A 26,496-nucleotide genomic window follows, 5' to 3' on the forward strand; every position below is an offset into this window, starting at 1 on the left:
GCCTTCCTTTTTCTTTTACTCCCCCTCCCTTTTTTTTTAAGTTTTGGGTTGTGGAAATTCTCCTAATTCCAATCTCAAAGGCAAAATAATGAAAATGGCAATCTTGTTTATAGTAGAATTATAAATCATTTAGTCTTAAAAGATAACCTTGTTTTAAAGTTTGAGCTTGATCTTTTTTAAATATATAGGCTGTGGACACAATTATAAGAAGGCACTTGTAACTTCTTCCCTCTTCTATTTCATCTCTAATCTCTGTTGAGAGTAATTAAAAGTACAGTTTTTAAAAGATAATTTATTTTCATTATCTTTCCAATCTGAGGATAAACGTAATATATAACATAAAAACCCAATGGATATAGAGGCATTGCCAAAATAGGTTAAACCCCTCCTCTCACTCCTCTCCGTAAGAGTAAAAATATGCCAAGTAGAGAGGAAAATACTGTTAAAAATAAAAAGCAACATGCTATAATATTTTTATTATTTTATTTTTAATTAGATAATCCTTAAAAGTAAATGTTAAGATAAGAAGTCCCCTGTCCAAGTAACAGAGAGGATCTGTTCTCTCAATAAGTAGTTGGAATATTTCATGTGTAAGTAACTTTATACTTTAGAATTTTTAGTGCTTATCTACACATCTTTATTTCCCTTCAGTAAATCATTTTTATTTTGCTTTTATTGCAGCAAATTAATTAAGTGTTATAATAAAATGATGAACATAAATAATCTAGTCAAAATATAATCATTTTACATTCACAAACAACCCATTTAACAGTTTTAATCCTTGTTATATTAAAGAGTGAATTATATTAGGAGGAAAAGGAGATGAGAGTTAACACAAGTAATTTTGTTGCAGCCTTTTCTTCATTGAATATATAAAAGTAGTTGAGTAATAAGATTTTGAAGCAGCTCATAGCCTCACACTGTCACACAGCATAAAATGCAGATTATTGCAATGTGGACCCAGAAGTAGTTTTGGCCACAAACTCATAACAAAGACAGCATCATCAAATACAAGATCCTGAGATGTCCAAGTAGCACAATATCAAATCTTATTTCCAACGTGGGCCAATCAGATTTTGGTTTTAGATGCTGAATTTTAGGCCACAAATTTGATCATCAAAACATCCTCACCCACAAACTTATTATCCGAATCACTATCTTTCTTGATATACATCATAACAAGTTAACAACTACTTTCAAATCCTCTCTCATCTATCACGTTTTACCAACCAAACAAAATTATGTCATTTCTTCATGACAAAATTGCTTATTTAAGTTTTTACCTTTTTAGAATTGATTTTATAGTGCTTATTATTTTAATATAGTAAATACAAATTATTATTTTAATGGATCCCTATGATATAATATCATTCTAGTTTTAAAATTAGTGGAAGTGAATGCAATTATAATCATTTTCTAGGTAAGTGAATGTAACCATAATACTTAGAGGAGTTTAAAACCTATGGAATAGGTATAAAGTTTTATACGCTATTAGTAATTCGTCTACATGATCTGTACTATTTTTATTTGAGAGTCAATGATAATTAACATATGAATGATAAATGATTTGTTGATAGTATAAAAAACACTTACAATATCATTGTATACCTATTAAATCATATTTAAAGGACACAAATATATACAATTGATTGTAATGAATGATTAAGATTATTATAATTAATTAATAAATTTATATCAAAATTTTATCCAGATTCATATATATATTAAATAAATTCTAAAGTAAAATTGTATATTAGAAAAGCATCCCCTAATCTTTAGAGAGATGACTCTATAACTATTTCATGCCACTTGTTACTATATTTTTTAGTAGAATTGGTAACCTTACACTATATCTTTATTTATATCACATTTTGTATCATGGAAAATTTCTATTGCTTAATAATTTCCTATAATGAGAATTGTCAAGGGCATATAGGGAATAATATTTCCAAGCCAGCTTAGAAAAGGACGATCCAAGATAATGAGATAATCACAAAGATGGACCAACATTGCAATGTGGACCAATAAGATTTATGTTTTAGATGGAGAAATGAAGGCCACAAAATTTCATTATCAAAACATCCTAAGCCACAAACTTATAATAACAAGTCATTTTCCTTTAACTTTTTGTTTACTGACATGTGTGATGTTTTCCAACAACTTGCAAGTTGCAACTCTCTCTTACTTATAAAAAACAACATCATATCATTCATAAAATACTATATGTGCATTTCAACAGGTTGAAAAAATATTAAGACCTCAACAAGTTAAAAAAACTTGGTCTTTTATTTTCATCAATAAGAATCTGAGTTTTGACTCTCTTTTTTCTTCAGGTAAGCCATATAAAGCTATGTTCTTTTCATGTTTTTTTCTTTCTTTCTGTCTTCTGCTATTGATATATATTATATTTGGAGTATGATTCATGTTTAAGGTTGATTTTATGGAAATTATGTAATTTTGAAGAAGATATGGTTTGTTGAGGATGTGAAAGATAAGTGGTGTTTAGTAGTTTCATCAAGTTTTTATCTTATTTGTCTGTGATTTCACTTTGTACCATTTTTCACCATTTTTAGGCTTTTGCTTTAGTGGTTTTGAACATTCTATGGCTTAATTAAAGTGGATTTTGATTCTTCAATAAAGATAGGAAGGGTGAGGAAATAAAACTTGAATTGATATTGAAAGAGAAAGTCAAAGTTATATAGAAAATACTGTTGCAAATCTTTGTTAGCAATTTGTATATTGGTTTATTAAATCATGCACAGGACAAGAGAACTAAAGATTAGTCATTTGTTTCCAATACCTGTGCCAAAAATGTTTTTCCGAAGCATTCTGGAAACAAAATCTTTGCTTGCGAGATTAAGCCTGCATACATCGAGCCTCGTGTACTGGGCACCCTTTTTATTTTCTCTGGTCACAACCTCCCTGGAACAAGAGAGATCTCTAGGAAAAATAATATTTTTTTGGATCTTAAGAATTTCTCTAGGAAGAAATAGATGCTTTTCAGCACTTAGCAGAGTAATTATGCATGCTTTGATGTACATAGCACATAGAAGAAACACATAGGACAATTGAAGTTCTCCTTCCATGTTAATCAAATAGCTTCTATGTCTATGAATTAACAAATTCTGAATATTTCCAATTAGAAAGGCAATTTTGCTGCACACAATATTGACATGATTTTAACACTCTACAGATTATTTGTCATGGATTGCTACTATGGGTGTGACATCAATGATTTTCGTGTTCCCGAAGATCAAGATTTATTGGATAGGCATCCTTCACCAGAAAACTGGTCAGAATGGGGAATAAATGCACCTGAGGGTTATGAGTCACCTAAAAAATACTTCACTGCCGATACAAATTCAACAGAGTTAGAATTCGATTTCATGGATGAAGCTTTCAGTCATGAAATTGAGCTCAAAGCTTCTGTACATGATAAAGACCAGTCTACCAGTTCAAGTGCACGTGGAGGATTGCTTGAGCAATCATTTCAACAAACAGAAATTTCATCCGAATCGGATCAGCCTAATTACAAGCTTCAAGACCTATCATGTTTCGAACAGACAGATGACATTTTCTTGTATAGCTTCTGAAATTCTTTAACATGGCATAAGTATGCTATAAATTGTAGGAAGTCCAGTGCAAATTGAATTGCTCTGCAGTGTTTTTGCATTCCAAATTTCGCCATATTTATCTTTACGATTGAAGACTATACAGACACTAACACAAACATACTACTATTGTTCACAGAACTCTATAAGCATGAACCTGTTCTAGAATGGTAAGGGCTCCTCCCATTTTCTTGAATAATTCTGTTATAGAAAAGTCATATTTTTCGTCAAGCATCATGCATGTAATATAACACAGCGGAGACATTCAAGTTCACTGGCTTACAATAGGCATGAAGTTTATCCAATTCATATGACTATTTTTGTGTTTCAACCTTCTCATATTTCACATAATGCAGGGATTCTGTGATTGATGATCTGTCCTGTGTTGAAGACCAACACAAATCCTTTTACTTTTCGTCTGAAAACACGTGCAGCAATACACCTCGTACATCGCAGGAAGATGTTGAAGCCTCAAAGCTTGTTCCATACTACTCAAACTCTAATGATTACCTGGATATAGAGGTATAATTGTCTTTTCTCTAGTATTTAAAAGGTGTTTTATCTATCATTTATCTTTCATTTGAAAGGTGGTTTAGAGTGTCACATATCTGAAATGAACATTTCACTCATGTTGGTATTGATAATAAATAAAAAAGAGCGACTCGGTGAAAAAAGCAACTGAACATTTAGCAGTTTTATAAAATTTATATTTTTTGGAGAAATAGAGTAAAACATGACTTCATATGATTATTGAAACAGATAGAACTAGCTTTTATTCAAGTTTAATTGCAAAATATGTTGGTTATTGTGTTTCCAGGCTTACATTGTGTCATAATCTATTTAATTTCTTTTTAAAGGCACTAACAATCAAATACTCTGTACCCTTTTGTGCAGTGCAATAGAGATGAAACCATGCATGCACATTCATCTCTTGAGGAATCTATATTGCAAAATCTTGAGATGGCAATTGCACAGGTGATGTGACTGAGAATTGTGATCCTTGGCATTTGATTAAAAGTTATCTTACTTGCTGCTAATTTTGTATTTCCTGTTTCACATTACCAGTTCACTGGGAAGACCCGTATTTGTTTCCGAGATGCGTTGTACCGCCTTGCCAGAGATACAAAAGAACAACATCTAGTAGAGAACCTGGATGGAGGTCTTAACATGCAAGAGTCAATGCCACATGAAGTTCTCAATGATACCATGAGGTATATAATTTATATATGCTGCATGTCTGTTATGTTCTTTCGGCCTTTTAATTGACGTTACGATTTTTTTTAACGGCGTATATTGCCATGGATGACATCATAAATTCTGCTTGGTTTGGCTTGAAACTGATAGTTTGATTTACTACATAACGTAATTTCTATCTCCAATACTTCAGTTTTCCGCATGAATCATGCCTAAGTTGCAGTATAGACATCACTTTTGATTTGTTATATTAGTAGTAACTAATAAAGTCATGTTATCTAGTGAAATGTTCTATTTTGGCTACACTGTTGTATTGTTAGTGTTAAACAGAATTCCAGAACCATAACATGCAGCACTGTTTTCTCCTTGTGTTTAGGTCTGAGGATAGGGAACCAATGGAAACAGATACTAACAATGTTGACAGAGCAGTTGCAAATCTCATGTACAACAAGATGGAAACTAACATGCAAGATCTTCCCCTTACTAACATCCAAGAAGTAAATGGAACTTAAGGCCTTCCGGTAAATGGCTCGTCAAACACCTAGAATCCGGCGCAAAGATTTTGTTATTCCCTCCACCAAATATTACAAGATGCCAAGGTTCCGATATTTGGATAAAGGGACCAACAGACCGCGGACAAATCACACATTGCATGTGATGATCCTATACAGAAGTCTTCATGCTAGAATTTTGTTAGGTATTGTGATAGTGAGTTTAGTAGTAGCTAGACCAGAAATATGAAAAACTATTTTCCTGTGTAATTATTCAGCCCTTTATGAAACAAGGAGGCTTGTGATTTTTACTATAATGGTTTCTTTGATCTGTATGTATATATGCTTTTGCACCAGAATTATTTGTATTCAGTAGTTTATATCCATTTGGCTCAGTATTGCCCTGAGAGAAAATGAGTGCATTGATCAACCAGATATTAGGAAACCATGATATTATTTATATGCTAAGAAAAAATGATAGAGGGTAAATTTTTTTGTTAGAAATGATGATTGTGTAGCATTATTTGTAAGCTAAATATCAAATACAAACTATGCATTTCTAGCTAGTACTTGTACTTTTCAGATTTTGGAGTAAAAAGATATATATCCAACTGGAATTTCTGATTAAGAAACTGTGGATGAGAAGTGAATACAAATGTTTTTCCATAATCTAAAAAGCATACCTCTCAAAATCCATCTAAAATGTACTCTCAACAACAATTCAGGATAATTTTTCTGACAAGTTTCATTTTTTTCTACTTGTTATAAAATATAAAGTTGATTAGATTGTCCAGAATTGGTTTGTCCAAAAAAATACAGAAAAATAAAATCTACTCACTACTAACCCAATTTGGTCCAATCTTAATTGGACCTAACATCATGTCAAGTTAAATCAAATCCAAGATTAGATTTAGATTCAAAATTTAGTTCGATCAACATTTCAAACCATCCTCCACCGATCAATGACATATCTTTAGTCATTGTAACATAACATTTTTTACCATCCTTATTGTTATTTGCTATCCTATCTGTTCTACTCAAATGGTGATGTGTTATATTTTTTTAAAATAAAACTGAAGTTGCTATTTTTTCATTTGTTGTTTTGGAAAAGTTGAGTAAAATCATTTTGAAAATGCATAAAAAATAAATAATTCGATCTCAAATTTCTTAAACACATTTATTTTAAAAATATTGTTTTAAAACCAAAAAAACACAAAAATACAATCATGGGACTTAGTTTTGAATTTATTTCAAGATGTGAACATTTGTAACTCTGTCATGCATGCCAATGCTTGGCCAAACTTTATTTAATGTGAACACTTTGTAACTTTTAGTGCCATCCCACATTGTCAAAATGCATCATAATGTTTTCAATTAAAATTAAAAAAACCATTCTTTTTGTATTAAATCACAAAGTCAACCCTGACAATAGAATTTTTCAACTCCATAAAAAACATCAACTTAAGTTTGAATCTTAAAGTATAATTTGGGTAGAGGTCGTATAATACAATTATTGAATCCTTTTAAACATGAACTTATCAAAGAAATTAAATGGTACAAACTTATATAAGTTATATGTGTTCCTAAATCTTAGTTTGATTAACCCAACAAAAAAACAAAATTTAGCTCAATTACACTGATCAACAGATCACTAAATTTACTGTAACATACTTAAGTTCAATAGTAACCTTAAATATGTGACAGCATGACATGAATACATAGAAGAAGATAAGATATACCTCAGAAATGTTACAAATTCAGTAATCGTTAAGATTACATCAATTCCACCATAAAAGTCAAACTATATCTCATTCTTTCAACAACTAAACTAATTAAAATATACTGTAATTAATACCTAAGAACAAGAATTTTGTTCTAACAAAAAAAAACAAAGCAGATAATAAAAGCCAGCTATATTTTCAAACCTTGATAGATTAGAACAGCTAGACACCAAACACTACGTGCACCCCACAACCTTAGTTTTCTTCAATGTTAATAACATGTATATATTCAACAACCCACCAAATCATTCAACTTTATTTTCATCAAACTAGACAACACAAAAATTATCTTTTCTTAACCTCATTTCATTTGTTTTCACCAAAAACACATTAATGGCATCACCACCACTATCACCAGTTATTGAAGGAGACTCACCGGCCACAACAATTGCCACCACAAAAGAAAAACGTTTGGCAACTCCCCGATTACCTATCTCCTTGCAGCCAGCAAACAACAAGAGCAAACATGACTCTAAGTCCACCAAATTCTATCGAAAGTTCCGGTCCGTGTTTAGGACGTTCCCAATCATCGTGCCGTCATGCAAGATGCCTACAGTCAACGGGAACCGCACCAACGAAGCATTCATACACGGCGGAACGAGGATAACAGGAACCCTATTCGGACACAAGAAAGCAAGGATCAACCTTGCTTTCCAAGAAAACCCTAAGTGTCTACCTTTCCTTCTCCTGGAGTTGGCTATCCCGACAGGGAAGCTGCTCCAGGAGATGGGAGTAGGGCTTAATAGGATAGCCCTAGAGTGCGAGAAGCATCAAAACAATGAGAAGATAAAGATAGTTGATGAACCCATTTGGACATTGTTTTGTAATGGGAAAAAAACTGGGTATGGGGTGAAGAGAGAGGCTACAGATGATGACTTGAACGTGATGCAGTTGTTGCATGCAGTGTCTATGGCTGTTGGTGTTCTACCAGATGACATGTCTGATCCTAATGATGGAGAACTCTCATATATGAGAGCACATTTTGAGCGTGTGGTTGGGTCAAAAGACTCAGAGACTTATTATATGATGATGCCAGATGGGAACAATGGACCTGAACTTAGTGTGTTTTTTGTGAGGGTTTGATGGAAAATGGGGCAAGAAAATGTTGAATTTTTTTGCAAGATATGGTTGCATGTATTTGTTTTTAGAAAAGTTATATTAATCTCATGGGTTATTTTAGGTTAGAGGTCTATTCTTATTTTCACACTTAGGATAGACAACCAGTTAATTAAGGTAGATGTTGCAGAAATTATGTATATTTGTTTATTTCTTGTTATGAAACAAATTTGGTAAGCAATCATTAGATTCGTGTATTTGTTGTTTTATTTTGTATTTTAAATGGGCAAGTGACATACTGATAATATTCCAATTAACTTTTGTTCGAGTTCTTGAAAATTTCATTTACCAACAAACATGGGAATTTGCCCAATAAACTTTAAAAAAAATAATAACTCAATAACCTTTTATGAATAACTCTTCTAATCCTTTAGCAAGACTTGAAATTGGGGTGTGTGGCCAGATACTAAGATTCAGAGAAAGACAGATAATAAGACAAGTTCACAAATTTGGGGATAACAATGTATGACAAGTACAGTGTTGGCTGGAAAGATATGTGTTTTACAGCTTAATGTGATGTGATGATTCACCTTACAAAGCATCTTCAAAACATAGGCACATGGGTCATAAGAAACTCTGAAACAGCTATATAAAAAAGAATGGTCAATAAGAATAGGATATGGAAAATGAATGAAAAATAACAAAAGAGAAACCAAACATAATAGAGATTGTTTTCAGGAAATGAAAATAGAAAATGTAAAAAGAATATTTTGTGAACAAGGGCATCTTAACTTTCAGACTTCCATTTTATAGGCAGACAAATACTTGATAAACAAGATTGGCCAGAATGAAAATTGAAAAGTGAAAACTAAATGTAGCATAATATCACCTAATAGACTAAATGCAACATTGATATCTAATTTAAAAGATACTATGTAACTAAAACCAAAATTTCAGCATAATCTGAGGTGACCAGTTCTCCCACTGTATCAAACAAACATTTAACCTAAAGGTGGGATCAGCTACCCACCACACTTCACATATCAAGGTGCAACCACAATCCGTCCAGCCACCTGGTCAAGATCTCGTCGGCCACTGGATGTAATTCTCCGGCCACTGAAAGACAAAATTATGTATATATGTGTATATATATATTAAGTCAATGCCAAAAAGCAACGAAGGTGCAGAATAGACAAGAACAAAATAAGAATCAGAATAGAATCATTCATTTCAAAAGCAAACCAGTGCTAACAAAAGCAAAAATTCATATGCAATAAAAGCTAGGAGCATGAATAGAAATAGAAAGATAGTTTCCACCAAAGCATTCACATATCATAAGCTTAATATTATTCTAAATATTGTAGATTTAACTGAAGTAAAGGAGTCCTTACCCCTTGGTGTCAATCTCAATGATGTTCATGCTCTGCAACTGTTGAAGAATATGACGAGCAACGGAACCACTGCTCTTGCAGAAGTGGGAAGGACGGCTGCCATTACTCTGGCTCCCACCATAAATCCTCTGGAATGCTCCAACACCAAGACCTCCTCTCAAGTATATCTTTCTGGCCATGGATGCTGAAAACAAGATAGAATTTAATCACAAAAATTGTATCATTGCAATTTCCAACAAGAAACAGCCCGAAAAGACTTCTATGCTTGTGCAAAAACAAGGAAACAAATCTCACCAGCTCTAACATAGTACCAATCAGGATCGTAAGGAGCCAACTCCTTGAATCTTGCAGTCTTCACAATATCAGTCCATTCTGGAAGTTCGATCTGTTTGGAACCAAAGAATAAAATTAACAGAAATTAGAAAGAGAAATAAGTACTTATGAACTTGATAAATCAACAGAACCACACAAGGCACATAAGCAAACATTCATCTCCCGAGCCCATAGCATAGGAGACAAATTAGATTGACAAATTGAGAAGGAAAGCAAAGAAAAAAACTGTATAATTTAAGACAATAGGTTCCAGTTAGGAAAAACATAAATAACTAGTTTACAACAATTTTTTTTCTCTAGGTCAATAACACTAATTGAGGATAAGCTTCTGAATTTCTTCATATAATTTTTTTTATTTGGGGCAACACATAGGAATAACTTACAATGCAATAGCAATTACTTTAACTAGAGTGTGTAATCATTCAATTTTTTTTCAAAAAACACACCCACCATGTATAATCAATCGAATGAGATTCCAAAATAAGTAAGAGAAAGCATAAACTTCAACCCAACACAAAAAAAAAGTTTTAGAAAAAGTGTCATGGTGACTTCTCAAGCATGAAAAAGATGACACGCATAACAAATAAGAACTACCAACAAATTCTATGGATATAATAATAATGGGTTTCAGATAAATTTGAAATCTTTACCTTAAAATACAAAATTTCAAAAAAGAAATAAATGATTAAAAAAAGAGTGAGATGATGATACCTTGCCAGATCGCTTGAGGTGAGAAGAGTAAGCCTTGACAAACTCATGAGGGGAAACGTCCTTCACAGTTCTCGCAGTAGCCATGACTCTCTCTCTCACTCTCCAATTAGGGTTTCAACCATCTCTTTATTATTTCTAAAATTGGAAAAAGCTCAAACCCTCTATCTTATACCCTATTATATGGCTTGTAACAGAATTGGGTCAGGCTTTTTCCTAAGTAGACTCACTCATACTTTTTCAAAAACATATTTATCTTAATTGATGAGGTTATCTAAAAAAACTTATTATGATTATAGTATTTTAATATAATTATATGTTTAATATAGTATTTTAATATAATTAATTTTTATAATTTAATTGTTTCAGTTAATGAGCCAAGTTAAAAGTAAACATATTAATCTATTTATACATAGATATTTTAGTCTATTTCAAGAAGTTGTAGTAACATGTTAGGTTTTTAAATGAATCAAACTTAGGTTTTGAATTTTTTTAAATATGCGAGAACCTAGACATTTATATGTTATACAACCTCAACCTAGGCGTGAGTATGGTCCGATTGGGACAAGTACAGGTTTATTCCTTATTCAGCTTTAAATGTTGGTTGAATCATTTTTTTGAACTCAGACTAGGTCTTAGATCGAAAGCTAACCTAACCTTAAATATCGATTGAGCCTGCCTTTAAACTCAAACCCGACCTAGATCTAATTAAATATAATGCATATTCGTCTTGGATAAAATTTTCTCAATATTATTTATTACTAAGAATATATAATTTGACATATAAAATGATATATGAATACATATTATTAACCATGTATATGTGATTAAAAATTAGAGAAAGAATAATACTTTCAACAAAAAATATGTCATTATTCTGTATACATTAAATAGAGATACATACAAATTGATGAGTGAGTGATCCTGAGACAGGTTAGGTCGAATCATGTTTGATTCTTACCTAATCCTAAATAATTGATTTATCTAATTTTTAAATCTAAACTTAGATCCGATGAAACCCGACCATATTCGGACCCGCCATAATCGGATCATGTTAGGTGAGCAGATTGGGTATGTCCTGCACAATCTATTTAAGACAGTCTCATCTACCCTTTTTATATCATTAATTATTTCCCAATAGAATTTACTTCTTTCCCCATTTCGAGCTCCTCCAAACCAATTCCATCTTTACTCATGCAATATTGGATAAGGCCCGTTTGATTTATATTTTTTGTTGGTGAGCAAAAACAAATTTTCTAGAGGATAAATATGTTTTTTATGTAGTTTAATATAATACAAAATTGCTATATATATCTACACACACTTACAGGACTCGTTCCAGTGGTTAGATAAAATTAGATAACTAGGTGAAACTTTCCATATAAAATAAATGAACACTTCTTTGTCCATAACATTATTAATCAGTTAATAACTATGTGAAATCTTCCATTCCATTTATTAACCTATTTTTTGACTATTTTTTAAAAGTTGATTGGATTATAACAAATATTAAAATTGGAAATTTGGAAATCTTATTAATACAAGATACCAGAGTTGCTTTTATTTTAGACTTGTGTTAAATGTTTTTGCAGTATATAGAATTGCATAACTGTAATTGCTTAAGAGACTGTGTTTACACTTGAGGGTTCTGGCTGAATTTCAGATTCAACCTGAACTTCGGAAACTTCAGTAGGAGGAGAACTTTCAGGTTGAACAGATGATGATTGTTCTTCACTTGGGCTAGGTGCTGATGCTTGAATAATTTCTGGCGGCTGGAACTTGTCGATGTAGTAGCTAAGTGATGGTCCTGAGTATTCAAGTGTTTGAACCGGAGGCGGATTCTTGCCAACTTGTAGCAGTATAGATGATGCAGCTGCAACGGAAATCAGTGCGAGGCCTGCGGCAATTGCTGCTGTGTTCTCAGCTCCATCAGAAGAAGATCCTGCAGTTCCGGAACTTATTGCACTTTCTGCCACATAAACTGCTGGCTGAAAATGTCATAAGGTATTAGACAAAAATCTTAAACCAACAAAAAATGTTATCATGCAACATGTTGAATATGGCATTTAACTATTGCCTGCTTCATCAGGGTTCTGTAGCCCTTTAGCTCTCTAAAGACAGAATCAATATCACATTGATCTTGGCGTATATCAATGAAATACTAAACAATTTATGATTGAAGTAGACTTTTATAAATATGATCTATATTATAGAAAGTTAATCCAACGGCTGATTTTGTGAGAAAATTGTTCAATAGAAAGTTATTTAATGGTGTAAGAGTCACTTTGATCCCTGCTACAATACATCACATACAACTCCTGGAGCAGAGTGGTATAAATACTAACCTCAACTGAATAGATGTTTGTCTGCCCTGCAGTGTCCTTCTCAACATAACCCGTCCAACCCGGCTTACGAGGTGGATATGTACCCACCACTTTAGTCTTCTCCCCGGCTAACCATTCCACGCTGACCTTCCCAACCTAAACCAAAGTTAATGGAAGATTAACTCCTTTTTAGCTTTTCGTTCATGTGTTCAATCATATCAAATAAAGCTAGAAATCAAATATGCAAACTACAAATAAACGTGTATATTTTAACTCTGCTTATGCATGAATGTAAAGAGATTCTTGAATAGAAAGTCAGGCAAAGGGTAAAATGATTAAAAAGGCATTGAAATATAAATGGAATTGAAATCAATGTTTTAATTAGCATGAAAAAGAGTTTGATAGAGAAGCCCACTAAACAGAAAGTTAACTTTATGTATTTTTTAACATGTTTAAACCATGCATTCTTTCAGATCGATAAACAGCGAGAGCACTCTTTCCTCACCAGAGCAACAATGCTCCGTGTGAAGGCTCTACATAACGTATAATCCCATAGACAGATCACTCGAAAAATACTGTTGGAATCTTATGCTTATGTATAATATCAAATTCAGCTACATGTTTCAATTCTGCCAACTTCTCTGAGAGTAACCCTTTCTAAGACACTGCTTTACCAAATCACTTAAACTTCTCAATTCAGCTATTCATGGAATTTGTTGTTGCTGTTGTATGGAATTTGTGTTGAGCACCAAATAAATAAATAACTTACTCATTTGATAATGAACTATTCCTTTATAGATTTAATTTTGAATTGTTGATACTGACAGTTTATACAGCTTAAACTATCAATTAAGCATATGGTGCCGCCTATTAAAAACCCTGTCATAAAATTTTACTACAAGTGAAAGAACAATGTTACATGTACACTCAATGTCGATACCTACTTTTCACAGAAAGAAAAGGGGAAATTATAAAATTGGACATTTTAGGTTTCTCCCTTTTTCTTTCCCTAATAAAAGGCAGGACTCAAGTTGGGTGCATATAACATTATTGCGATTAAAAAAGTTTAGTTGCTACAATGGTGTGGCACTCTCTCATAACTTTTTCTTGCTGAATAACATGCATGGAATCCCGAACATGCCATGAATACTGGTCAAGGCTAGGCTGCTCCAATACTTCCGGTTAAGGCACAAATAACATGCCTGGAATCCCGAAGGACGGACATAGATGTCCATTAAGTGCCACTCTCTTGTTTACTGATAGTTCAAAAGTTTTATGATAAATTTGAAAGTATTTTCTAAAAGACTAAAACTCCAGTTACACACAAAAAGAAACAACAATAGCAATACCTGTGTTGATAAGAAATGTTAGTTACTAATTACAGATTTCAGCCAATCGAAAATACACGAATGATCATCTGACTGAAAGCAAAACTTAGAACATGGAATGTGATGTCGGCTGTCAGCATAGATCTAACATAATTCAAATCTATCCTACAATGTTAGACTAAGCTGCATCATGCCTGTCTTGACAATAAATTATGCTAGACCTTGTTCTCCTAACTACAATCTAAAAGTTACAAGGCCTAAAACAAACTTATATAATTAGAAAACCTCCTTATCACCTGAAAATCACGCCGAGCCTTAATCATACTAGCCAGTATAAACATATCAAGCTATTAATAACTTAAGATGATTCATATCATATTCACAACTTTTCCCGCATAATACTCGGCGCAACAGTAAAGTTGTTGCCTAGTGACCAATAAGTTGCGGATTCAAATCCTGGAAATGGTCTATTCTCTTGCACGTAAGGTTGTATACATTTAACCTCCCCATAAAAATATAGACAAGTAAAAATACAAGCACGTAATATAAAGAAAAGGGTAAGTTGCAAAATGAACTAACTTCCTTATCAGGAGCACATTCTTGATCATTGCAATCATCATCATTATCAGAGGAAGCCCTGACTCTGAAGAAGGAGGAACTTGGCCTAGTATTGGCTCTAAGGTGCTTCATGGAGAAGCTCCTTGTGGTGGAAAAGGTGCAGGTGCATGCTGCTACAGATGTTTGTAATGCAGAAGCCATTGGTTATTGGTAATGAATGAATTATGTGTTACTATGGGGTTGAAGTATGAAGGAGATAGTGATATCAAAGAAAAAGGGAAAAACAAAAAACTCAAAGAAGGGGTTGAAGAAAGTTAGGATTTTGATTGGATTGTGAAGGAGAAAAGTGGGATTTGATAGGGTGGCAGGGAATAAAGCAAGGTGGAAGAAGGAGAAGGCACAAGTTTGAGGATGTGTTTTTGGTGGTGGAGCTTCAATGGATTTTTTAATTTATTTTTTATTTCCTTTTTAACTTTTTCAACTTCAAGTGGACTTTGGAGTGAATATAATAGTATTTACTATTTATTATTTGGTAAACAACTTTATAAATACACCTTAAACTTTATGTCATTCATAAATACCTATATAACCTTTTTTTTTTGTTTTTAATTGTCCCTAAAACTTTAATAGTTAATGAAATTAATATATGCATGAAAATAATGTCACATTAATAGCAATATGAAATTATAATTAGTTTCTTTTGTTTTGAACTCAACTCTTACATTATTAATATTATTATTATGTTATTATATTATTATATATGTCAATATTATTATATTAATGATTTTTAATTACGAAATTTATTTATTATATTCTTCTGAATCATTTTTATATGAGTTTAAAATGGGTAGACTGTAAACTTGTTTGACACATATATTCAATTAAAATTTGTCATTTCAAACTTTTTTGCCACATCATAATGAAAATTAAAAAAATAAAAATTCCTCAATAACTCATTCTTTTTCCATATACCTTTTCACCCTCTCAACTCATTTTATTTTCATAACTCAATACTTAATTTCACCACAAACTCAATCCTTAATCTCAACTCAGTTTCACATTCTCAACTTTCTCTCACGGTTTTTTTATTTTTCTTCCTTTTTGAGGTAAGTTTTTTACTCCATCTTCTCCTTGAAAATATTCATTATTCACTATTAACATAATTTTATTAACACTCATACTAACAATTTTACCTTTTTTGAATATAAGAATTAAGATGAAAAATATACTTGAAGATTCTACCATTATCAACTATGAAGAAGATATTCTAATGATGGACAATGCCAACATTGAGTTACCACCAGAGTCTCCCTTAGAGCCCTATGAAGGAATGGAGTTCACATCAATTAAAGATGCAAAGAATTTTTATGTAAGTTATACAAAGAAAAAAGGTTCTAGCTCTAAAAACTCAATGGAGGTGGGATGCACCTGTGATAGAAATTGAATGCAAACTACAGAGACTGGTTTACATAAACTAGAAGTGCAGAAGTTGCCCAATGAGAGAATAAGGTTTCAACTAGAAAGAATAAAAACAAGTTACTAAATTTAAGAGGTACTTCATGTCATTTTCTTTATAAAAGGGGTACTTCATGTCCATACATCTGGTTAAGATTCCTGCCATTTTCTTTATAAAAGGGGCACATGTCCATACATCTAGTTAAGCTAAAAAAATAGGTATATTAGCATTACATGCTTAGCTTTAGATCACAACTACAGTGAATAGCATTCATGAGATAGATTATTCTAATTTCAATTGACAGAGAAGTTTGAGCAGTCTTAACAAAACACTATTCCTAAGTAGAACATACAATGTTCTCCACTGCAAAGACCAGAACTATAACTTTGATTGAATCCAACTTTCATGTTAATAAAAAAGATAATTTTACAGGATTTAATCACAACCTATCTTTCACATTAAATTGCAAATATTGTTTCCCTTAAGAAGGAAATTCAGAAACACAACTGATAACAATTCCCAGGCCAAACGATCTAACATGACCCCATAATGTAAAGTTCCAAAGACTTGATATCACCAGAGTAATTTATCAACTTATAAAAAAGGATCCACGAGATGATGACACTACAATACCACTAATGGAACACAACTAAAAATTGTAATTTTCACTTACTATAAGATGTCTATTACGCATTCTACTACTTTGTACCCTGGCATCATTGTCTTTTTTAAAGTAAGAGGAAAATAATAATAAACAATAAGCTCTTTCTGACTCCGGACAAAATGGTTCATGGATCATTCATGCATGTTCCAGATTTACAAGACTAAATCATGTACAGATTGAATACATGCAGGAAGCATAACATCAGAACTATGATCTCAAGCTATCTGGTGTTTCACCTCAGCATGCACAAGCTGACACCATCTGCACAAATTTGTAAACAAATAAACCAAGGTAAGCTACTAAAACTAAGGAGGCATCAAAATAATGCAACAATGTTAATAGTATAATGGCCAATGTTGGGGTCTCAAGAGTAAGAGAAGTGGCACTAATGTTGACTTTCACTAGAAACTATGTCATAAGATGATTTTTAGATGGACATCTTGTGACATGCTATTCCATAATAATTGTTTAGGCATTGGGAAATGATGGAATACAACAGCAGAGTGTAAGTTGTCGAAAATATAAAAAGAAGCTTGGTACAAAATTGCAAATAGATATTGGGAAAGTTAACCATTTGCCGAAATAATAGAACACAAAGAGGGCACTAGAAAAAGGAAGGTGCAAAAAAAGGTTGTGTAAAACGAAGACAAGGAATCAGAAAGTTGAGGATGTGAAAATAAAATGAGTTGAGAAGGTGAAAAGGTATAGGGAAAGAGAAGAACATGTTCTGGAAAAGAGAAGGAGTTATTGAGGAATTTTTCTTTGTTTTAATTTTCATTATGATGTGGCAAAAAAGTTTGAAATGACAAATTTTAATTGGATGTCGGTGTAAAACAAGCTTATGCTGACAATCTACGCATTTTAAACTCTTTTTATATTTTGATACAATTTCCTCTAAGATTTAATATGTATACACTGACAGTGTAAGTGTTTTTTACACTGTCAGTAAATCATTCGCCATTGATTTGTTAACCACCATTGACTCTCAAACAAAAGTAATACAAATCAATGGTGGATGATATGCTGACAATGTAAAAAACTTTAATTGTCAGTGCATAGATTTTAAATTCTTCCCTCTATGATATTGATGCCATATAACTTACATTGTTATAGTTGTAAGTATATTTGTAGCGATTTCTGTCTTGGCTTATAATTAATTTTGAAATATATCTACAATGACCAATTTCATTAACTCATAATGCATTTTGTTTATTACATTAATAGAAATCTTAATATGACAACACATCATTTATAGAAGTCACGGAACTATTATTCAATCTCTTTACATGTTATAAAAGTGGTGACACCAAAAGGACTTTTGCACAAAAGTAGTGAAACAACTATATGACTTCTTTTGTGTTTTTTAAAATTATATTTTTTATATATTCACGTATATAAGTCTTACAGTATAATCATAATTTCTCTATAGGCAATAGTTTCTCACCAAAATTGGTAATCATTAAAAGAAGAACAAGATTTATCACTTTAATCCAACAACTACGCTCACAGTTCACGGGGAAGCAAACTATCCTACCGTTTGCAAATTAGAACTGTTATTAAAATTGAGATATTCTATACCATTTTTCTATGCCTAATCCATTACTACCAATAAAATTTTAATAAATATATATCAAATTAATTTTTAAGTTAATAATATTTGATTGGGTGGGAATATAGAATATCCTTATTTTAGCATATATTATTTCTATTCTTAAACATCATCTATGAAACTATAATCCCATATTAACCAAAAGATTATTTATTTAAACTCCACTAATCCACATGATAGTATTTAGACGCATTATTACATAAACACATGGTGTCTCATGCAACATTAAAATAGAGCATAGCAGAGTACAAAACACACACAAATGAGAATAAGAAATTGAAATATTAATCTAACTTAGTGCTCCTTAATGAACTTTTTGAACTTAGCAATAAGAGCATCTGTTTCAGCACCAGTATCTGGGTCCATATCCACTGCAATTTTGTTCAGATAAAAGCTATGGGTCATGCCTTTACTCACAAACAGTTCAACATCCTTGTGTTCCTTTTTCATGGCTTCATAGAACTCCATCTCTGTGTCTATGATCAAATCCATCTCCGCCAAGCACAGAAGATACGGTGGTAGTTTCAGCTCACTCAACGGTGGAGCGTTGTCCCCCATGGGGCATGTTATGGGGTGATCCTTATTGGAACCTAGTGGCAATGCCAAGCCTAAGAATTTATCCACCATGTCCAAAGTCAAAAAGGGTGACTGTGGTTTTTCTAGCTCGGACCTGCTCCGAGTTGATCGGAGGAATCCCGGGTGGACTGGAATTCCTCCGGCTAATCGGAGTGGGTCCAGCTTTATATTGCCGGCTCTGGCAGCCACCTCATGCACTATGTTGCCACCGGAGCTGTCTCCAATGAGAAAAACACGGTTGAAGTCACCATGTTCTTTTAGCCATGGCTCCTCGACATCTCCTGTGGCAACTTTTTGTAGCCACAGGAGTGCCGAGAAGCCATCATCGATGCCCGCGGGCAGACGGTTTTCCGGGGCATGGCGGAGAAAGGGAGAGACACAAATAACTCTAGCTGACCGAGTGAACCGAGTGTAAAATTGGTAGTACATGAACCAGTCAGCTTCGCTTATGCAAAAGCCGCCACCGTGAAAGTGGAGAACTATGGGTAGTGCTTCCTTCTCGTCGGATTTTATCTCCGGCAAGTACAGTCGGAGACGGTGGTCGGTGTTGTCTTGGCTCCCAATGATGACGTCACGGGTAGCAACACCATCTTTGAAGTGTTGATGTGGAGGAACTGGTTGAACCATGAACTTGACTTGAGGTGGACCGGTCCATGTCCGGTCTACTGAACCGTCGTCGTAGAGTCTGAGCCAACCGGACACGTCCTCCACAAGCTTCTTCTCCTGGACCATGATGTTTTATGTGGATACTAAATGGTAATAATTGGGACTAGAGAAATGATGAATGTACTTATGGCTAATAGAAAAGTGAGAGTTATGGCCTTATGGGAAGAGAGTGATGGATGGATATATGTTTTCTTCAATGGAATTTGGGTTGCTTTATACAAGAGAGTAATCAAATGGATATACATGTACAAGGTGCGTATACTTTGTGTCATTGGTTTTGATTAATTAGAAAAATAAATAAATTTTAATTAAATATAATTTTTTAATCGATTACAAATTGATGATATATATAGTGATATAACTTGTAAGAGAATAAATATACTTTCATAGTAATATACTTGATAATACTATAAATTTTTTATTTATAATAAAATAATATTTTTGTTATTAAAATTAAAAAGAATTTTCTCTCGACTACTAGATATGACCTTAGAATGAATATTTTTTACTAGCATAATGAGGTGAAATTTTTAAATAACATATCATTTTTTTATAGGGAGGAATAGGGTTGAAGACACCAAGTTGAGATTGGTGATTCTCATCCATCAAGTATTGTGAATAAGGTCTTGTGTCCTAAATGATATGTCTAAAGGATATGTCTAAACGTCCTTATGCAATCAATTTTCTCCAAATAATGTACAAATGTTATTTTATGTTTTTAGATTTTATTTCTTTTAATTAAGTGACATTTTTTCCTTAACTTAAGGCTAAAATGAGGACATATGATCTCTTCCAATTACTCCCTCGACGTCTTTTTAGGTTTAAATCACATTTGCTAACTATTTTAGGTGAGGGCCATGGCTAATTAAAATGCTACCAAAAGATCTTTTTTATTTGGGGTAATTACAAAGTGGATATTATAGCTTTTGAAGTGCTTCCTTGATGGTAGTAGTGAAGGAGACTCTAGCAAAATTTATTCTCATGTTCAGGTAGTAGTTGAGGATGATGTTAAGGAATTCAATTCTTCTAGGAATTTGGAAGTATCTATCACTAGGTAAATACATTCACATGCGATGTAAATAAATTTTTAAAGATCTAAATTCATAATTATTTTTTATTTAAATAATTCTAAAAATTAGAAACATTTTTTCCTCGCATTTTAATATTACAGAGTTCAATATCGAAAATAATATTTGGTGGGAAACCTTAAATAATCTACTAGTCTTTATGGAGATTCCCAGGTAACTAAGCTTTTTATTCCATTTAAATGATATTTTATGGTGTCAAGTTGATTTTTGTAGTCATATTAGAAACTAAAGTTTTCTACTTCACATTTTTAAAAGTAAGAATTTGTTAGATACTATATGTCTGGAAGCTTTCGAACATTTTCTTACTTTTGTTATGATTAGAATGTGGTATAACTGATAAAAACGAAAGCCTTATTCTACTTCGCTTACATGCTTAATCATGTCCAACACTGTAGTGTCTAAAGTAACCATTACTGATTTATATCTATATATTGTTAAAAATGACTTTTATGGCGTAATAAATTATAAGTGGGTGATTTCATTTTACATTTTTTATATATCAAATTAGTACCTGCAGATGTATTTTACTTTATATAACCCAAATTATATCAATATATTACTCCATGTGCAGTGTAGGATTAAACATACTAATTCTTATAACATTGTGATTGAAAAATGACATGTGTCTAGCTATTTTTTTATAATATCAAGTGTATATACTCACCTTATAAATAAAAAGTTAACTTTTTTCAGTATACATGATTTCCCCTCAACAAGTGTTGCTCATGTTTTAATCATGTTGTGATTTAGTGGAACCTTACACTAATAAAATAGTTCGTGTTGGTAACTAACATATATTATTTAAAGTAATAATATGTTACTTTCATATATATGAAAATGAGTATTAAATATACACTAATATATCTGAATGCTTGTATAATTGTTAAAGCAGGTTTATCATTACTTATAGGAAAAGCAAATAATTTGTCAAAATTCATCTTAGGTATTTTCTTCCTAACTTCCTATCGTTAACCGAACATCAAGAATCCCGAAAAATCAACAATGAAGGATGTACATATAATTTACGTCACCTCATGACAGAGAAAAAAACTTTATCAAAACATAAACTACAAACACGGAAAGCTCCCAAGTCCCATCACATGAATCGGCTTAACATCTAGAGATGGCAAAACGGGCCGCCCGACCAGTTTAGTCTGTGTTTGCAAATGCTCGTAAAAATTTAAGCGGGCACGGACATGCCTGCGTTGGTTAACGGATAAAATTCAATACACTACCCATTTTAAAATGGGTTAACGGGCTTGCGGGCGGCCCATGAGCATTGTTGAATAATTAAAAATTTATATAATAAATGAAATGAAATTAAATAAAGTAGTTGAAGTTAAAAAACTAACAAATTTTTTGATATTTTATATGAAGTTTAACAAATCGCATTAGATTAAAATTTTCTTACTTTTTCCTTAAATTATATTTATGGGCCGCCCTTGGGTTGCCCGCATGCCCAACGGAAATGCCTGCAAACTTAGCAGGCAAAACGGGTCAGGCGAAACGGGCAAATGAGCAAAATTGGTATGCTCTGCCCGCAAAAAAATGCGGGCTATGCGTCCGTGGGTAATGCTTGTTTTGCCATCTCTATCAACATCTATGGATGTCTTTGTTATCTATTATGACGTATAAAATTAAATATGGACATATAAATAGGTTCAAGTGGTACATGTTTGATTACCCTTAAGCAATGTTTTAGGTTCAAGTCTTATGGATGGAAAAATTACTCACCGGAGAGTTAGCTCCACATACTTATGAATGTTCCCGACTCAAACAAGATTATCGAGTGCGAGGATACATGTGCAAAACCAGAAAAATATAAACAGTAGTGTTTGACCATAACTCAATTCTAAATATTGATTGAACCTAATTTATAAATCAATTCCACACTAAACCAAGTATATTGATTCCTAATTATGATTAGGTGAAACGAGTGTAAGTTTAACATGGAAGTTATGTGTAGATGGATCTTAAGAATTCATAATTTTCACATAATAAGAATGGTTATAAATTAATAGGACAAAGATCTCCTGTCACAAAGTCTGTCCCACACCAATCATATTATGTCATTTCAGTTAAAAAAATTAAATATTCATAACTTTATCAATTTTTGCTTCATTGTGGTTGGTTAGGGACATGGTTGGGGACATGATTGGGGACAACAGATTCCCATCAAGATTAATAACCTTTACCCATGGCGATACGATCCTCCATTTAGCTATTGTGTGGTGTTCTTGGTTTGTAGAGAAACTCTTCTATCTCTATCTCTTTCTCTTTCTCTTTCTCTTTCTTTATATGTTCTTCTTTATTGATGGCTAATAGAACACGTTTCTACGCAGAGATTGAGACTATGTTTAAAGTCTTTTTCTGTTGAGTATAGTGCTTTCATCAAGCACTATATATAGACTCTTTTTTAAGAGTCTTACCATTTCATTCACAACTTTCCAATTCAAGAGTTATACTATTCAAAACAAAATACTATATCATTTCATGTCATAAGAGACATTCTTACATTCTCCCACTTGTCTCATGTGACAATACAATTCATGATATGATATATATCTAACATAATGCGCATAAGCAGAATATGTTTTCCATATTCATTACATTACAAGTCATGATTAAAAACAAGAACTAATAAGAGCCATAACAGTTGTACATCATTTATTCGATATACTCATTTTCATGTACTATTATATTAGCCTTAATCCTAACATGACACATTAAATGATTAGAAAGAAAATTTTATTTTCAACATTATCATTCTCACGTGCATATGTACATAAGTGTGAAAATAAAATATTAATCAGAAACTTAAATATTAATGAGCTCAGATTGTCAAACATTGAGACTTTATTAATAACATAATGTTCAACATTCATTAGCGGACATAATGCCCATATTTTTTAACATGACTAGAAAATATTTTGGGCAGTAACCTTTTGTCAAAGGGTCTGCAATCATAAGCTTAGTGCTAATATGCTAAATTGACACTCTACTGAACTTCTTCTTTATTTACAAAAAAATTCAATTCCGTAAGTTTAGCACCTTTGAAATATTTGTCATTTTTAGAAAAGAAGATTGCTACGAAATTATCATAATAAATTTTCAATGGCTTGGCAATACGGTCGACTGTCCCAAATCCTGAAATAAAGTTCTGTGGTCACTTAACATGAACTATGGCCTCAAAGCATGCCACAAATTCAACTTCCATAGTGAATGCCGTAATGACAATCTACTTCACACTCTTCCATGAGATAGTTCCACCGATTAATAAACATACATAACTGAATGTCTATGCATCTCACAAAAATCTGAATTTGAATATTCAATCACTTCAAGATGATTCGATATCCTATAAGCATGTTATCATTTGTACTTGCAAATATCTCAGACCTTTCTTTGCAGCTTTTCAATGTTATATACTAGGATTACTCTGATATTCTTTTAACATTCTAACTGCAAATCTAATATCTGGTCAAATACAAGGTTGAGCATATAATAAACTCTCAACTATATATGCATAAGGAATTTCTTCCATTTGCTTCCGTTCCAAATCATTTTTAGACACTGCATGATACTGAACTTGTCTCCTTTCTGAATTGGAATGGGAGATGTTGAACATTTATCCATTCCGAATCTCTCTAAAATTTTGTTAATATATACTTTCTAAGACAAGCCTATAAGTCTTTGTGATCTATCACAAAATATTTCTATTCCAATCACATAGTTTGTCTCACCCGTATATTTCATTTCAAAATTTAAAGAGAGAAAAATCTTAGTCTCATTTAAAAGATCAAGATCATTAGTTACAAACAAGATGTCATCAACATATAGAACCAAAAAAATAAACTTACTCCCACTGACTTTTAGGTATATACATTGATCAACAATGTTTTCCTTAAACCCAAATGATACAATAGTATCATTAAGCTTAAGATACCATTATCATAAAGCTTGTTTAAGTCTATATATTGATTTCTTAAGTTTACACACCATGTGTTCTTTCATTTCTATATGAATCTCATTGGTTGATCCATATAGACCTTTTCTGTTAAATCCTCATTTAGAAAGGCGAGTTTTCACATCCATTTGGTGTAACTCTAAATCATAATGAGTCACAAATGCCATGATAATCTTAAGTGAGTCTTTCTTAGAGATCGGTGAAAATGTCTCTTTATAATAAATGTCATCTTTCTAAGTATATCTTTTTGCTACAAGTCTGGCCTTATAACATTCTAAGTTACCATAAGAATCACGTTTGGTTTTGAAAACCCACTTACAACCAACTCTTTTGGAATCTTCTTGTAACTCAACAAGGTCCTAAACCTCATTTTGTTTTATAGATTTTAACTCATCTTTCATGACATGTAACCATTTATCGACATTATCACTATCCATGACCTGTGAAAACGTAACTGGGTCATTCTCAATTCTTATGTCATATTCTGACTCATGTAGGTAAACCACATAATCAACAGAAATAGCATATCGTATTTCTCTTTGAGATCTTCTTAATGCTATCTCTTGTGATTCTTCTATTATAAGTTCATTAACTTTATTTTCAATAATGAGATTATTTTGTTGTTCTCCATCATTACTAATCGGTTCAACAACTTGAGGAACAAAATTATTAGGGACACAAGTAAATGGAAATTGTACCTTCACTTCTTGAATTTCTACTTTACGTGGTGTTTCACTCCCACTAATATCACAATTCTCAATGAACCTAGCATTCCCAGTCTCAAAAATTTTTGTAGTATGGTTTGGATAATAAAATCTTTACCCTTTTGATTTTACTAGATAACCAATGAAATAATTATTGATTGTTCTTGCATCCAGTTTCTTTTCTTATGGATTATAAATTCTAATTTCCGTCGGACATCCCCAACATGCAGGTGCCTTAAACTAGGTTTTCTTCCTGTCTATAGTTCAAAAGGAGTCTTTGGAACTGCCTTACTAGGAACCCTATTTAATAAATACATGGCGTTCTTTAAAGCATAAATCCACAATGAAATGGGCAAAGATGAATTACTCAACATACTCCTAACCATATTCAACAATGTTCTATTACACCTTTCTGATATATCATTTTGTTGTGGTGTACCTGACATTGTGTATTGTGCACATATGCCACGACTTTCAAGGAATTTAGCAAATAATCATGGATGTTGTCCATTTTCATCATATCTTCCAAAGTCCTCACACATTGATCAACCCTGATAATTTTCACCATTTTATCTAATTGTCTTTCAACTTCAGTAATGTAAATCTCCAAGGCTTTTAACGCTTGAGATTTATCAGATAATAAATAGATATGTCCATAACATGAATAATCATCAATGAAGGTAATGAAATATTTTTCTTTATTGAAAGAATTAACATCAAAATATCCACAAATATTTGTGTATATAATTTCAAGAGCTTAGTGCTTCTTGTGGCTCATTTTTTTATGTGTTTTGTTTGTTTACCTTAAATACAATCCACACAAATATTCAAATCAATAAAATCTAAATCCGGAAGGATTTCATTCTTTACTAATCCTTTCATTCTTTCTTTGGAAATATGTCCCAAATGTTTATGCCACAAGTAAACAAAACGTTCATCAATTAAGTCACACTTAATTCATACGTTATGATGCAAGGTTAAAAGTGTTTCA

At 32.3% G+C, this 26,496-nt stretch overlaps 5 protein-coding genes across 6 annotated transcripts; 2 read left to right on the top strand and 3 right to left on the bottom strand.

Annotated features, from left to right (window-relative positions):
- On the top strand, positions 2,267 to 5,682 carry LOC109325309 (protein LNK3-like). Its single transcript, XM_019557592.1, has 7 exons — positions 2,267 to 2,333; positions 3,194 to 3,585; positions 3,751 to 3,781; positions 3,968 to 4,133; positions 4,506 to 4,586; positions 4,677 to 4,822; positions 5,182 to 5,682. The coding sequence occupies exons 2-7, from the start codon at positions 3,204 to 3,206 to the stop codon at positions 5,315 to 5,317; spliced, it is 942 nt and encodes a 313-aa protein (XP_019413137.1). The 5' UTR covers positions 2,267 to 2,333; positions 3,194 to 3,203; the 3' UTR covers positions 5,318 to 5,682.
- LOC109325305 (protein MIZU-KUSSEI 1) lies at positions 7,255 to 8,449 on the top strand. Its single transcript, XM_019557588.1, has one exon. It carries the CDS (start codon positions 7,411 to 7,413, stop codon positions 8,158 to 8,160), a length of 750 nt encoding a protein of 249 aa, XP_019413133.1. The 5' UTR covers positions 7,255 to 7,410; the 3' UTR covers positions 8,161 to 8,449.
- Positions 8,581 to 10,730, bottom strand: LOC109325308 (40S ribosomal protein S19-1). Of its 2 annotated transcripts, XM_019557591.1 has the most exons (5): positions 10,569 to 10,730; positions 9,819 to 9,909; positions 9,525 to 9,708; positions 9,164 to 9,249; positions 8,581 to 8,778 (listed from the first exon to the last, which is right to left on the bottom strand). In XM_019557591.1, exons 1-4 carry the CDS (start codon positions 10,650 to 10,652, stop codon positions 9,177 to 9,179), a joined length of 432 nt encoding a protein of 143 aa, XP_019413136.1. In that variant the 5' UTR covers positions 10,653 to 10,730; the 3' UTR covers positions 8,581 to 8,778; positions 9,164 to 9,176. The 2 variants fall into 2 exon arrangements, with proteins under 2 accessions (XP_019413136.1, XP_019413135.1); XM_019557590.1 differs by lacking the exon at positions 8,581 to 8,778 and having other exon boundaries at positions 8,885 to 9,249; positions 10,569 to 10,729.
- LOC109325306 lies at positions 12,109 to 15,220 on the bottom strand. Its single transcript, XM_019557589.1, has 3 exons — positions 14,797 to 15,220; positions 12,911 to 13,045; positions 12,109 to 12,553 (listed from the first exon to the last, which is right to left on the bottom strand). The coding sequence occupies exons 1-3, from the start codon at positions 14,974 to 14,976 to the stop codon at positions 12,185 to 12,187; spliced, it is 684 nt and encodes a 227-aa protein (XP_019413134.1). The 5' UTR covers positions 14,977 to 15,220; the 3' UTR covers positions 12,109 to 12,184.
- Positions 18,635 to 19,908, bottom strand: LOC109325304 (probable carboxylesterase 15). The gene is made up of 2 exons (XM_019557587.1): positions 19,873 to 19,908; positions 18,635 to 19,823 (listed from the first exon to the last, which is right to left on the bottom strand). The coding sequence occupies exon 2, from the start codon at positions 19,810 to 19,812 to the stop codon at positions 18,799 to 18,801; it is 1,014 nt and encodes a 337-aa protein (XP_019413132.1). The 5' UTR covers positions 19,813 to 19,823; positions 19,873 to 19,908; the 3' UTR covers positions 18,635 to 18,798.

This window comes from Lupinus angustifolius, chromosome LG13 (genome assembly GCF_001865875.1).
Source record: "Lupinus angustifolius cultivar Tanjil chromosome LG13, LupAngTanjil_v1.0, whole genome shotgun sequence".
Lineage (NCBI taxonomy): Eukaryota > Viridiplantae > Streptophyta > Magnoliopsida > Fabales > Fabaceae > Lupinus > Lupinus angustifolius.

Bases quoted from the DNA above. Each gene is read 5' to 3' on its own strand.
- LOC109325309 (XM_019557592.1), top strand. From the start codon at position 3,204: ATGGATTGCTACTATGGGTGTGACATCAATGATTTTCGTGTTCCCGAA. The intron at 3,782-3,967 runs GTAAGGGCTCCT...CACATAATGCAG, and splicing joins CATGAACCTGTTCTAGAATG to GGATTCTGTGATTGATGATC. The intron at 4,587-4,676 runs GTGATGTGACTG...TCACATTACCAG, and splicing joins TTGAGATGGCAATTGCACAG to TTCACTGGGAAGACCCGTAT.
- LOC109325305 (XM_019557588.1), top strand. From the start codon at position 7,411: ATGGCATCACCACCACTATCACCAGTTATTGAAGGAGACTCACCGGCC.
- LOC109325308 (XM_019557591.1), bottom strand. From the start codon at position 10,652: ATGGCTACTGCGAGAACTGTGAAGGACGTTTCCCCTCATGAGTTTGTC. The intron at 9,910-10,568 runs GTATCATCATCT...GGTTCCAAACAG, and splicing joins ACCTCAAGCGATCTGGCAAG to ATCGAACTTCCAGAATGGAC. The intron at 9,709-9,818 runs GTGAGATTTGTT...TCTTGTTTTCAG, and splicing joins TTGGTACTATGTTAGAGCTG to CATCCATGGCCAGAAAGATA.
- LOC109325306 (XM_019557589.1), bottom strand. From the start codon at position 14,976: ATGGCTTCTGCATTACAAACATCTGTAGCAGCATGCACCTGCACCTTT. The intron at 13,046-14,796 runs GTTAGTTCATTT...ACTTTGGTTTAG, and splicing joins AATGTGCTCCTGATAAGGAA to GTTGGGAAGGTCAGCGTGGA. The intron at 12,554-12,910 runs GTTAGTATTTAT...TGACATTTTCAG, and splicing joins CAAACATCTATTCAGTTGAG to CCAGCAGTTTATGTGGCAGA.
- LOC109325304 (XM_019557587.1), bottom strand. From the start codon at position 19,812: ATGGTCCAGGAGAAGAAGCTTGTGGAGGACGTGTCCGGTTGGCTCAGA.